At 52.0% G+C, this 12,970-nt stretch overlaps 1 protein-coding gene across 1 annotated transcript; it reads left to right on the top strand.

The window, feature by feature from the left end:
* The first annotated feature begins 6,850 nt into the window (after positions 1-6,850).
* On the top strand, positions 6,851-9,680 carry LOC137229889 (glutathione S-transferase P). The gene is made up of 7 exons (XM_067748079.1): positions 6,851-6,978; positions 7,173-7,208; positions 7,510-7,610; positions 7,719-7,806; positions 8,185-8,288; positions 9,126-9,233; positions 9,412-9,680. Coding segments are annotated over exons 1-7 (627 nt in total). The 5' UTR covers positions 6,851-6,977; the 3' UTR covers positions 9,601-9,680.
* Positions 9,681-12,970: the final 3,290 nt, after the last annotated feature.

The following is a 12,970-nucleotide window of genomic DNA, read 5'->3' as shown; positions in this document are numbered from 1 at the left end:
CTGTGGTTCTACTGTTTTGGGGGGGCTTTTTTGGGGTCCTATCAATCACCAAACCAAAGAATAAAGAAAGTGACAAGTAACAAGAATGATTGTGTGGGAAAAAAAAGAAAAAAAAAAAAGAATGATTGTGTGGGACAATTTATAGCCATGCCTAAAGTGGCATACATCACTTTTGCCCACATTCTATTATCCAGAACCCAGTCACATGGCCTCAACCTAACTGCAGTGGAGTCTGGGAAATGTAGTTTTTCAGAATACCTAGGAAAAAGAAAGGAGATTCGTGTATATATATGTAGTTTATTCTATACACATTTAAAATAAAAAGTAAAGCTGTCTTCATTCACAGATGACACAATATGGAAAACCCTACAACATCTATAAAAAAACCTGAACTAATAAATGAGTATAGCAAGATCACAGATTATAGGGTCTATATACAAAAAACAATTGTAAGTCTATATGCTAGTAACTAAGATTATAAAAGGAAATTTAAAAAATTCCAAATTTTAAAAAAGCTTAAGAAAGCTACTAATTTTAGGGCTTCCCTGGTGGTGGAGTGGTTAAGAATCCACCTGCCAATTCAGGGGACATTGGTTCGAGCCCTGGTCCGGGAAGATCCCACATGCCACAGAGCAACTAAGCCCATGTGCCACAACTACTGAGCCTGTGCTCTAGAGCCCGCGAGCCACAACTACTGAGCCCGTGTGCTACAACTACCGAAGCCCGCGCACCTAGAGCCCGTGCTCCGCAACAATGAGAAGCCTGTGCACCACGGTGAAGAGTAGCCCCCACTTGCCACAACTAGAGAAAGCCTGCACGCAGCAACAAAGACCCAACGCAGCCAAAAGTAAAAATAAATAAATTTATTTTTTAAAAAAGCTACTAATTTAAAAAGTGAATTTTACAAGGTAACATAATACAAAGTCAATATAAAAAAATTTATTGTGTTTGTATATACTAGCAAAAAAATTGGAAAATAAGATTTGAAATATATCATTCACAGTAGCATCCAAAAACATTAAATAGAGATAAATTTAACAAATTTTATGCAGGACATGTGCTATGAAACTACAAAACATTGCTGAGAGAAATTAAACAAGATCTAAATAAATGAAGTGATGTACCAATATTGTTAAAATGTCAGCTTTCCCTAAATTGAATTAGAGATTAAATATAATCTCAACAATAATCCCAAACTGATTCTAAAATTTATATGGAAAAGCAAAGGAACTAGAATAGCCTGAACAAGTTTGAAAAAGAACAAAGTTAGAGGACTCACATTTCCTGATTTCAAGCAGTTATAAAACTACAGAAATAAATATAGTGTGGTATTGGTGAAAGGACTGATATATAGATGAACAGAACAGAATAGAGGGTCCAGAACTGGACCCACACATATATGGTCAAGTGATTTTTGGTAAAGTTACAAAGGCAAGTCAATGAAGAAAGGATAGTCTTTTCAACAAATGGTGCTGGAACAACTGGACATCAACAATTGTACATATGCAAAAAAATGAACTTCAACCTCTACTTTACATCATTTATAAAATTCAGAATGGATCACAGACATAAGTATAAAACCTCAAACTATAAAATTTCTTGAAGAAAGCGTAACATAAATCTTTCTGTGTTAGGCAAAGATTCCTAAGATACAACACCAAAAAACATGATCCATAAAAGAAAAAATTGCTAAATTTTACTTCATCAAAATAAAAAACTTCAAAATTAAAAAAAAGCCTCTGTTAAGAAAATGAAAAGGAAAACTATAAATGGGGAGAAAACATCTGCAAACCTATACCTGATAAGGACTCATATCCAGAGTATATGAGAATTCTCAAAAGTCAGTAATAAGAAAACAAACAAAGTAAAAATGAGCAAAAGATTTGAACAGACACTTCAACAAAGACGTATGGATGGCAAAAGAGTACACGAAAAATGTTCTATATTTTCATTGTAATGATGGCTTTTGTCCAGTTCATAAAACTGTGTACTCAAAAGGATAAACTTAACTAAGTGTAAAGCATCTCTTCATATAAAAAAATTATAAATGTTATGTTGTGTGAAGGAAACTAGATACTTACTGATTGACTGCCTTTAGGTGAAGTTCAAGAAGAGCCAAAACTAATCTATGGTGACAGAAAACAAAGCACCATTGTCTACAGAGTGTGAGGGTGAAGTGGAAGGGGCCCAGGGGACTCCCGAGGTGGTGGGCATGTTCTGTAACCTGATTGGCTGGTGGTTACATGAGTACATGTATTTATCAAAATGCATCATATTGAGGGCTTCCCTGGTGGCACAGTGGTTGAGAGTCCCCCTGCCATTGCGGGGGGCACGGGTTCGTGTCCCGGTCCGGGAAGATCCCACATGCCGCGGAGCGGCTGGGCCCGTGAGCCATGGCCGCTGAGCCTGCGTGTCCGGAGCCTGTGCTCTGCAACGGGAGAGGCCACAACAGTGAGAGGCCCGCGTACCGCAAAAAAAAAAAGAAAGATCAGAAGCAGAATTCTCATTATTTGCATATGATGTGAGCATTCATTTAGAAGGCCCTTTGGAAGCAACAGACTATTAGAATCAATAAGATTTCAGCAACATTGCTAGATAGAAACCTACAAAATCAATAGTATTTCTAGAATTTCTCTGCATCTCTAATACCCAATTAAGAAATGGATCTTAGATACGTTGCTAGATACAAAGTATCTGTAACATATAAGAATATGTAAAACCTCTTGGTAGAAAATTTTAATAAAGGATATAGAAGAGAATCTGAATAAGTAGACAAATAGATCATAATGTAGGGTGAGATGACAAAGTTATAAAGGTGTGAGTTCTCTCCAAATTCATCTGTAAATGTGATGCAGTCCTAATCAAAATTCCAGTTGGAGTTTTTGGAGAAATTTGATAAATTCACAGTAGCATTTTTAGCGATGAATAAAGACCCATAAACAGCTAAGAAAAACTTCAAAGAAGGAGGAAGAGGAAGAGGAGGAGGAGGAGGGAGAGGGGAAGGGGGAGGGGGGGGAGGAGGAAGGAGGGTGTGATTTTTCCCGACCACATTTATAAGACCGTAGTGATAAAAAACAATTATGGTACTGGCATAGGAACAGACAGACATGGAAGAGAATAGAGAACTGACGGGCAGACTCAATACCTTCAGGAGCTTAACATGTAGGTCAAAATGTTCAGTAGATGATGTTGGGGAAGTGGATTCCTACCTGACAGCACGTGCAAGGTGGCCTCTAGGTGGATTAATGGTGTGAATGTGAAAGTAACTTGAAAAAGTTAATAAAAGACAACATAGGAGCCATTTGTTGTGATTCAGGGCAGTAATTAAAGACTTTTTGTTTTTATTATTAATCCCCAAGCTATGCTACCTAACTAGAAAATATTGCCTCTTATAAGTTACATAGATACAAATGTTCCATATATTCTCTCCTATCATTAAAACATGCAGTAATAAAAGACTTTTTTTAAAATTTATTTTTGGCTGCGTTGGGTCTTCATTGCTGTGCACAGGCTTTTCTCTAGTTGTGGTGAGCGGAGACTACCCTTCGTTGCGGTGCGTGGGCTTCTCATTGTGGTGGCTTCTCTTGTTGTGGAGCACGGGCTCTAGGTGCGTGGGCTTCAGTAGCTGTGGCACGTGGGCTCAGTAGTTGTGGCTCACGGGCTCTAGGGCTCAGGCTCAGTAGTTGTGGCGCACGGGCTTGGTTGCCCGCAGCATGTGGGATCTTCTCAGACCAGGGCTAGAACCTGTGTCCCCTGCATTGGCAGGTGGATTCTTAACCACTGAGCCACCAGGGAAGTTCCCAGTAATAAAAGACTTTTAAACAAAGTTTCGAAAGCACAAAACACAACCACTCCACCGCCCCCTCCCCACCAAAAGCCTCCTGATGAATTTGACGACACTGTTTGATGAAAGACACCTAGGACGAAGTAAAGAGAGAGGGTGGACAGAATCGGAGAAGGTATTTGTAATGTTTGAAGCCAAAACATTAAAATCTCGAATAAGCAAAGAACTCCTGCAAATCAACAGGAAGTAGGCAGCAAATCAACTAGAAAATGGTCAAGATATGAAGAGGCAATTCCCAGAAGAGGAAAACAAAATCCAAGGAGCACATGAAGAGCTGATGCAAAATCTTAGTAATGAGAGACGCCATTTAGAACAACTTTATACCAATTCGACTGGTGAACATTCCAAAGCTGCTAATGCCACGTCTTGGGGGCATGTGGGGCTGGAGTGAGTTGGAAGGGTAACTGGGCTGTGGAGTAGGCTGGTGCAGCCGTTGGGGAAGGCCACCTGGCGCTACTTATGCAACCCAAGTGTTCACATACCTGGGATGCAGCAGTCCCACTATTCCCACAGGAAGTGAGAATGGAATGTGGGGATAAAGGGAACATAGAACTAACTAACTAACTAAACAAATGGTGAGGGCAGGACCAGCACGGACTAGCAATGACAACGGACTAGAATCTGAGGAGCATGCATGCTACACACACACACACACACACACACACACCCTGTGCCGTGGTCCAGCATGCAGGAACAGTCCAGGACTGCCCTGCAAACTTGCTGTGGGAGGACAGAGGGACAAGACAAGCTATGATGAACCCTGGAGGTCTCTGATGGTCCACAGGGCACAGGGATGGAGGGTGTGAGTAGGCAAATGCTCCTGCACACCCAGGGCCATCAGGGAGGTTGAGTTGGGCTAATGTCTACTCAGAGCGATGGGAAAGGGACAGAGACCTGGAGCTGCGGCCACAGCAGGACGGGTGGGGGAGGGGAGCACCCGTCAGGGCCACCGCCCCCTCCTCCACTTCCCCCCCTCCCCTCCCCTCCCCTCCCCTCCCCTCCCCTTCAATTGCCCAGACCTAGCACCCTGTCTACACAGGAAGACGCTGAGGTCTGGCTGTCCCTGTTAGGCCCTGGAGAGCTCAGAGGAGAAGGCCTCAGTGCTGCCTGGTGAGACTTCAGTTCCTAGCATTTTGCGTGTGTGTGTGCAGGTGTGTTTGAATGTGTGTGACGGGGTGTGAAAGGGTTGTGTGAGTGTGTCTTTGGAGACGGGGGCGTGTTGTCTTTGTCAAGGCTGTGGAATTTGCTGCAAAGAGAGAATGTAGCAGGAAGGGAACTGTTCAGGTTATATTTTTGATATAAAATTGCAACTGTTTCTTTGCTTTATTTTGTTCTTGGCTCTAGGTAGCTCATTGAATACCAGACGTTCAGAACTGGGGAAGGCAAATTTCAGGTTGCTTTTAGCTCAGGTCAAAGGAGCAAAGGAAGCTCTTCTGGAAGAAAAAGAGGAAAAGGGGTTTGTGTGTTAAGGGATAAAAAGGGTGTTGGCGGGACCTGAGGGAAGAGGTTTGTGAATGGGGGAGGGGCAGAGACTCTAAGTCCTGGGCCCTGGGCGGGAACCTGGAGCCTGTTCTAAGGCCCAGGCACTTGCTGCCGGCTTGGCCCAGCCCTCCCTGCGTCCAGAACCGTCAGCCTCAGAACAGTGCCTGTCCTTGCCTGTACCGCCTTTGCCTGCACCAGTCCCAGAGGGTGCAGTCAGGAAATGATCGTTTCATTATCCACTTAGAAAGTTATCAATTGACGGTGTTTTTCAAGCTTTGCATCGCCCCTGAAGAATCACTGCTGGGGTGGGAAGGGCTGGGCGGTGTAAGAGATGTCAAAAGTGAAGAAAGGAGAAGGGCACTAGTCCTTGAGCTGGAGTGTGGATCTCCTGACTCCGCCGAACTCCTGCCTGGGTTTTCTTTCTGCCTCTGGACGCCCCCTCCTCCCTGCCAATCCCACAGACGCCTGGACTCACTAGGTCCAACACGGGACATACGATGTCCTCCCAGTGACTGCCTCTCCTCCCGGGTCCCCATCTCGGTCTCCCTGGAGGCTTCCTTCCCCACGCAGTCACCAAGTCCAGAAGCTTCCACCTGGATGTGTTTGGAGAACTTGCCCAGGGCCCAGCCCAGGCCCCACCTGGGGCCTGGCTCCCCCGCAGTCTCAGCCGGCTCAGTCAGCATTGGGGGAGGAGGAGGAGTCTTTATGAAATACCGCCTGGACAACCCTCACTGAAGCCTTCTCCATCACTGCCATGGGGGGACCCAGAGTAGGGCCTGAACCCCCAGAAAGGGGTTGCCCGGTGGACAGATGGGGTTCAACAGCGTTGGTGCTCGTCCTGGAATCCTTTAAAATTGCCCTCAATCCTGATGGAACTGAAGGACAAGTGATCAACTTAGTGTTATCATGCCAGTGATACTTTTGAAAACGGAGGGTCCAGTGTCCCATTGTCTAGATAGATTTCAGAAACCACATCGTCCTCCTGTCGTGATTTTTACCATCCGACTTGTCGCAGGTGGCGCCCGCTTCCACGTAGGGGGTGAAACAGGTTTCCGTGAAGGTAAGCGCACCTGAGTTGAAGAAATGAGGTAATTTAGAGAGAAAAGGTAAGAAGGGAGCAGCGGGGTACGTGACTCATACAAGAACCCGAAGGTGGCCTCCAAACGGCGGATGGGTCTGAAAACCCAACTTGGGGTGTGAGTTGAGTGTTTGCACGTACGTGCACAGGGGGTGTGTCCGTCTTTGTACAGCATCTGGGCCCAGGGGGTGTGTCCGTCTTTGTACAGCACCTGGGAACAAGTGTCTACATGCAAGGGTTTGTGTCTCTGGGGTCTGTGACCCCAGCAGGGGAAGGGGCTGGACTGCGCTCCCTCTCAGGCCTCTGGAAGGTTCTGGAACCCAGCCCTAGCTGTGAGCCCATCTGCCCAGGCTGGACGTTCGGCAATCGGATGCAACCGTCTGGGACTGGCTGCGCGGCGTGGTTGAGGGGCGGGGCGGGGGGCGGAGGAGCGGCCAGCGCGGTGACTCAGCACGGTGGGGTGGGCCGGGGCGGGGCGGGGCGGGGCGCGCCCACCCGTATAAGGCTCGGGGCCGACACCGCGGGCGCCGGGGTTCTGTAGCTGCTGCCGCTGCAGAGGTTCGCGTCGCCATCAGTGAGTCCCCGCCGCCTGCAACTCCCTGGGGGATTCCGAGGGGGCTCCCAGTGTTTTGGGGAGCAGTTGGGGCTCTCGGGGGGGCCTACAGCGCCCAGAACAGGGGATGCAACCCCAGGGAGGACGAGCGGGCGCCTTCTCCCCCGTAACACGCCTCTCCCAGACGCTAACAGACTTTTCTCTGCATCCTGCAGTGCCGCCCTACACCATCGTCTACTTCCCTGTTCGAGGTAGGGACCTGTGACCGGGAGGGAGGGGAGGCAGAGGTTGGGGGCTGCAGCAGCCCACGCCCCTCACCCACCTGAGGGAGTCCCCAGCCTCCCTTTTCCGTCCATCACGTGGCTACTAGCTCCGCCTTCCCTGTGCCCCGGAGCTGCCCGTTGCTAGAGTACGCAACTTCCCGGGCCTGGCCCGCCCCCCGCAGTGTGCTGGGAGATCATCGGAGGAGTCCTCACCTCCTTGGCTCTTTCCCAGCGCGCTGCGAGGCTGGGGTCTCTGCCCATCCCCACACCCCGTCCTCCCCTTCCCCAGGGCGCTGCGAGGCCATGCGCATGCTGCTGGCCGACCAGGACCAGAGCTGGAAGGAAGAGGTGGTGACCATGGAGACCTGGCCTTCACTCAAGGCCTCCTGTGTCAGTACTTCTGTCGTATCCCGGGTCAGGGGCTGGGCACTGGGGGGCAAAACTAGGGTGGGGGGCAGCCAAGCTCAGCACCTCTGACAGAGCTGTGCATTCCCCCAGCTGTACGGGCAGCTCCCCAAGTTCCAGGATGGAGACCTGACCCTGTACCAGTCCAATGCCATCTTGCGTCACCTGGGCCGCTCCCTCGGTGAGTCCTGAGCCTGCAGGTGGCCCAGTCCAGGGCAGGGGTGTGCGGGCATCAGTCAGCGTTCCTGAGCATCTGCTCAGTGTTGGCCCCTTGAGCCTCTTCCACTTAAATCAAATTGTCCTGCAACCCTGTGGAGTGGAGGCAAGTGGAGGTTACCTATCTTCCCTAAGGTCAGGCCCGGGTCTGTCTAGCAATCCTTGCCCTGTAGCAGGCCACCTCCCACTGAATTCTGAGCATGGACTCAGACGGTCCTTTTCCACATCCTCCTCCCTCCTCCCTGGCCGAGGCTCACAGGCAGCCACGTGGCCTGTCTGGTGGGTCAGGTTGTAGTGGCTAGTCAGGCTCCCCGTCATGCTGTCTGCTCTCCCGCCACCCCAGGGCTGTATGGGAAGGACCAGCGGGAGGCGGCCCTGGTGGACGTGGTGAATGACGGCGTGGAGGACCTTCGCTGCAAATACGTCACCCTCATCTACACAAACTACGTAAGCAGGGACACGGGGATGGTCACTGAGGACAAAGAAAGGGGCTGGCTTCCTTCTCACCCTACACGACACCCCTCACGCAGCTCTGACTGACCCTTCCCTTGGGCTGCTTCTGGCTCTGCGGGGCGGGGGGGATGTCAAGAGCCATTATGGGCTGGACACAAGACTCAGCCTCCCTGCCTGGGGGAGGGACCCAGTCAAGTAGCAGGCAATGGCAGAACAGCGTGAGGACAGGAGACATCCAGCCAGAGGTGGTCCCTGATCCGCAGCTGGGGGAGGTCCGGAGCACTTTCTGGAACCAGGTGCAGAGGAGGAGGGTCTATAGTCAGCTTCTAGAAGGGGTGCTGGCACTGTCAGGTGCACAAGGTATCAGGCACGGAGCACATTCAGGGACTAGGGACCAGTTTAGCAGAGGCAAGGCGTGTGTGCCTACGTGTGTGAGAGGGAGGGAGGGAGGGAGAAGAGCGGCAGGAGATAGAGCTGGAGGGGCAGCGGGCCCAGGTCCTGGAGGCCTTGAACCAGCTGGCTTGGATGCTCTCTTTGGGGAGTCTAAGCAGGGCGGTGTCTGTGAGATCCAGAAAGATCCTACAAGGCTTTTGCAACAGTCCGGAGAGCGATTGTGGCAAGAGTGGCCTAGCGAAGGATCAGCAGCTGAAATGGACAGGATGTGGCAATAGCCTGGGGTGGGGAGTGAGGAGAGGAGGGGCGGGGGCTGGGTGAGTGGCGATTCGCTGAGACGGGGCAGACAGTAGGCGACGTCTCAGGGCAGGGGCAGAGGCAGGGCGAGCAGCAGTGTGAGGGTCAGGAGGATGATGTGCGGTGGCATCTCTCTGGCAGGAGGCGGGCAAGGAGGACTATGTGAAGGCACTGCCCCAGCACCTGAAGCCTTTTGAGACCCTGCTGTCCCAGAGCCAGGGCGGCCAGGCCTTCATCGTGGGCAACCAGGTGAGCTGGCCCTGTCCCGCCCCTTCCGCACCACCCTCTTCTTACAGATGGCAAACCGGTGCAGAGCGAGCACGTGAGCCATTGGTTCAGCAAAGCTGGGCAGACCAGGGGACCGGCTCGGGCTCCCTGTCTCGCACCTTCCACACCCACCGAGCCCTTGCCCCGCTCTGCCCTGCAGATCTCCTTCGCCGACTACAACCTGCTGGACCTGCTTCGGATTCACCAGGTCCTGGCCCCCGGCTGCCTGGACTCCTTCCCCCTGCTCTCGGCCTACGTGGCCCGCCTCAGCGCCCGGCCCAAGCTGCAGGCCTTCCTGGCCTCCCCGGAGCACGTGAACCGCCCCATCAATGGCAACAGGAAACAGTGAGGGCTTGTGGCACTTGCAGCAAGAGGCAGGGAGCTGCCTGCTTCCCTTTCCCTAGGACCAATAAAGTTTCCAAGAGAGAAGCAGTGCTGTGAGCATTGAGTTCTCTGGGGAGGGGACTCCCTGATCCTCTCACGCCTGGGGGAGGGACAGGCAGCTGGACAGGATACTTGAATCCTAAAACACAGAGTGTCTTCCTGGAGCCCTCAACCAGCTCTGTGTTTACTGAACTCCAGAAACAAAGAAAAAAAACCAAAGAAACAGGAAGAGTAATCAACCATGGTCCCTGCCCTGGAGATCCCCACAGTCTACAGAGAACAGGCTCACTTAAATAAACATGCTTTCTGCTCTCAGCAGGCCACCTGCCAGAGGGCCTCCATCCAGGACTGCAGGAGCTGAGGGGCCCTTGGCCGAGCAGGGGCGTGGGGAGGAGCTGAGCCGCTCAGAACAGCCCCGGCTGGGTCGGTGGGAGGGTCAGTCACTTCTGCTCAGATGGGGCTCTCCTTTCTTCCTTGTGCGTTGTGGGCACGGGAACAACACTGGGCGGTCCGGGTGGCTCGCCTCCTGCCTTCTCTCACCATCTTTGTTAGCTGGGCAAAGAGAATGATCCAGCCTAGGTGAGCTGGCTGTGGCGTGTCCACAGTGGGGAGGCATTGGGGTGCAAACAGGTTGTGGCTCTCGGGGCTCCCACGGATGGCTGGAGGGGAGGGCCTGTGGGAGGGCCCCTTGGTGCAGCCTGGAGGAGCAGACCCTTCTCTGGGGAGCCTTGCCCAGCATCAGAGCCTCCTGCCCAAAGTGGGGAACCTCTCAGTAAGTCAACCTCTCTCATTGCTGAGAGAACTCAAAGTAGGTGAGACTTCCAGGAAATGTTATTTGAGGGCCCAGAGGGAAACAGCTCTGCAGTGACTAAGGTGTCCTGCCTGCATGCTGCAGGGCTGGTGGGTTGGCAGAGGGGTACCTGCACCCATCCCACATAGAGAGCCCCAGTTTAGGGGCCATTCATGGTGTCGGAGCAATCATGGCTCCAGCATCAGGGCAGCCATGATTCAGTTCATGCCTGAACACCCTCGGAGGATCCCAGGAGGACAGAACAGCTGAGAGCAGTGCTATTGGGCAGGTGGCTGGGGAAATGGGTTAGAGGCTGGAACAGACATTGCCTATGGGGGATGCTGGCTTCAGGAAGTGTGGATCAAAACTAAGAGGCGGGGCTTCCCTGGTGGCGCAGTGGTTGGGAGTCCGCCTGCCAATGCAGGGGACGCGGATTCGTGCCCCGGTCCGGGAAGATCCCACATGCCGCGGAGCGGCTGGGCCCGTGAGCCATGGCCGCTGAGCCTGCGCGTCCGGAGCCTGTGCTCCGCAACGGGAGAGGCCACAGCAGTGAGAGGCCCGCGTACCGCAAAAAAAACCCCAAAAAACAAAAACTAAGAAGTATGTATCCCCGAACCATCTATAGCTGCCCTTGCAAATAAGGATAATAATTGCTAAAGCTAATGGAGTACCTTCGATGCCAGGCATTATACTAAATGCTTTAGTATATTACCTTCCTTAGTCCTCACCACCCTTGAGTAGGTGCTCTCATCCCTGTTTATGAATGAGGAGTCACAGAACGTTTAACTTGCCGAAGAGTGAATAGAGGCAGCAGCAAGGTTATCATGTTGCTTGTGATCACAGCAGGTTGAAAAGAGAACAGGTGTCCATCAGCAGGAGACTGCCCCCGTACACTAGGGGCACACACACAGTGGATTTTGCACTGTGAAAAAGAGCAAGGAGGCCTGGATCCGGCCCTTTGGGAGCACGGGGCCGAGCCAACAGAGTGCAGCCCTCTGCAAGAGACTTTTTTCTATTGCTCACCGATGATATTTGGGAAAATGGCACTTTCCGGACCCCTCTGCAGTTGGGAGGGGCCATATAGCACGTTCTGGTCGTGCTGGACTGTGGGCAGAGCGGGTGAGTCACTTCCAAGGACAGCGTGGAGCGGGACACGTGGTGTGGCTGGGCGCGGCCTTGTGGTTTTGCACTGCCGGCACTTTACAGTTGTCATTGCAGCATAACCTGACCCATCCTGTCTGATCTGTCCTTTATTCTCAGCTCAGGCTAAGGGAATCCAGTCACCTCCCAATTTTGTCCTGCCTCTGAAGGTGATCAGGCGAGGGGAGGGGGCTATGACTCTGGGGTATTCTCCCCACGCCAACAGTAGGCCCCTCTGGCTCTCCCAGACCAGCCCCTGAGAGCTGTCAGTGATGGGGAACTGAGAAAATGTCTTCATCTGGGAGTGGAGGAAGACACCCAAGCTGGGGGAGGTGATCAGAGAGAGACTAAAGGGCCCAGCCCCCTCCTTGGCCTGGACATTTGGCTGCAGGGCCAAAGTGGGACAGATTCTCCTGGAGACAGCACCTGGACCTGGAGACGATGGCTAGGTGACTTTGGCCACTGGGGAGAGCAAAGGATGGTTTCAGAGCTGGGCCGGGCCTGCTCCTTCTGCCTGGGAGCACACTGCACTTGCACATCTAGTCCACTGCATCCCGAAGGCCCGCCCCCACGGACTGATAGAGACCTTCTGCACTCCACCATCTCCTGACCTCAGCACCGCCCTCACCTCTCTTTTGGAAACTCCACTTCCCTCGTAGCTGGTTCTAGCTGCCCTCTGTGAAAATAGAGACCAGCAGATGACAGCAAGCTGTATACTCAGAGCCGGCTCCAGCAAGGGAACCGGCCACTGCCAAAGGCTGGCTCAAAGGCAGGCAGAGGAGTGAGGAAGCTTTACGGGGGAAAAGGGAGACTTCAGCTGTGCCCTGAATGGAGGCTGTCGGCCCGGGGAGCTGTAGGCGGGCTGACTGGAAGTGGGGGCATTGTGTGTCACTGCTTAGGGGAGCAGGTTTGGCTTCCTCTGGTTGGTCCTAAGTTGGAAAAGGGGATAAAAATGAAGGAAGCTGCCACTTATTAATCAAGTCCTGGACATTTGGGGTGGTTATTTGCAAGGGTTATCGTTGGCTTCCTGGATTGTTCCTAGAGATAGCAGTCTGACTTCCTACAAGTCTGACCTATAATGGGCTGGCTTCCTGTCCGGTTACTGTAGGTAAGAGATTGGTTTCCAGGCAGGTTGCTGCAGGTCGTGGGTCAGATCTTTATCCATACACGGTCTGGCCATTGTCCGTTATGTGTTCAGTCTCCTCTTGCAGAGAGGCGACCCCAGCTACAGCAACTGGAAGGCTTTTCCTCAGGCATTTACCTTGAGTGGAGAAATCCTGTAGGGGGAAAGCAGGAGCCCACACATTCTCCTTTGAGGAACGGTCCCTGGCTCATTTCTGGGCCCTGGAGGAGACTGAACACTCGGGGGGCACCAGAGGATCAGTCTGAGTTGCCCATGAGAACA

The sequence above is a fragment of the Pseudorca crassidens genome, chromosome 9 (assembly GCF_039906515.1).
Source record: "Pseudorca crassidens isolate mPseCra1 chromosome 9, mPseCra1.hap1, whole genome shotgun sequence".
Classification (NCBI taxonomy): Eukaryota; Metazoa; Chordata; class Mammalia; order Artiodactyla; family Delphinidae; genus Pseudorca; species Pseudorca crassidens.
Note: the sequence above shows the minus strand (reverse complement) of the source record. Positions and strands in the feature narration are given on the sequence as shown.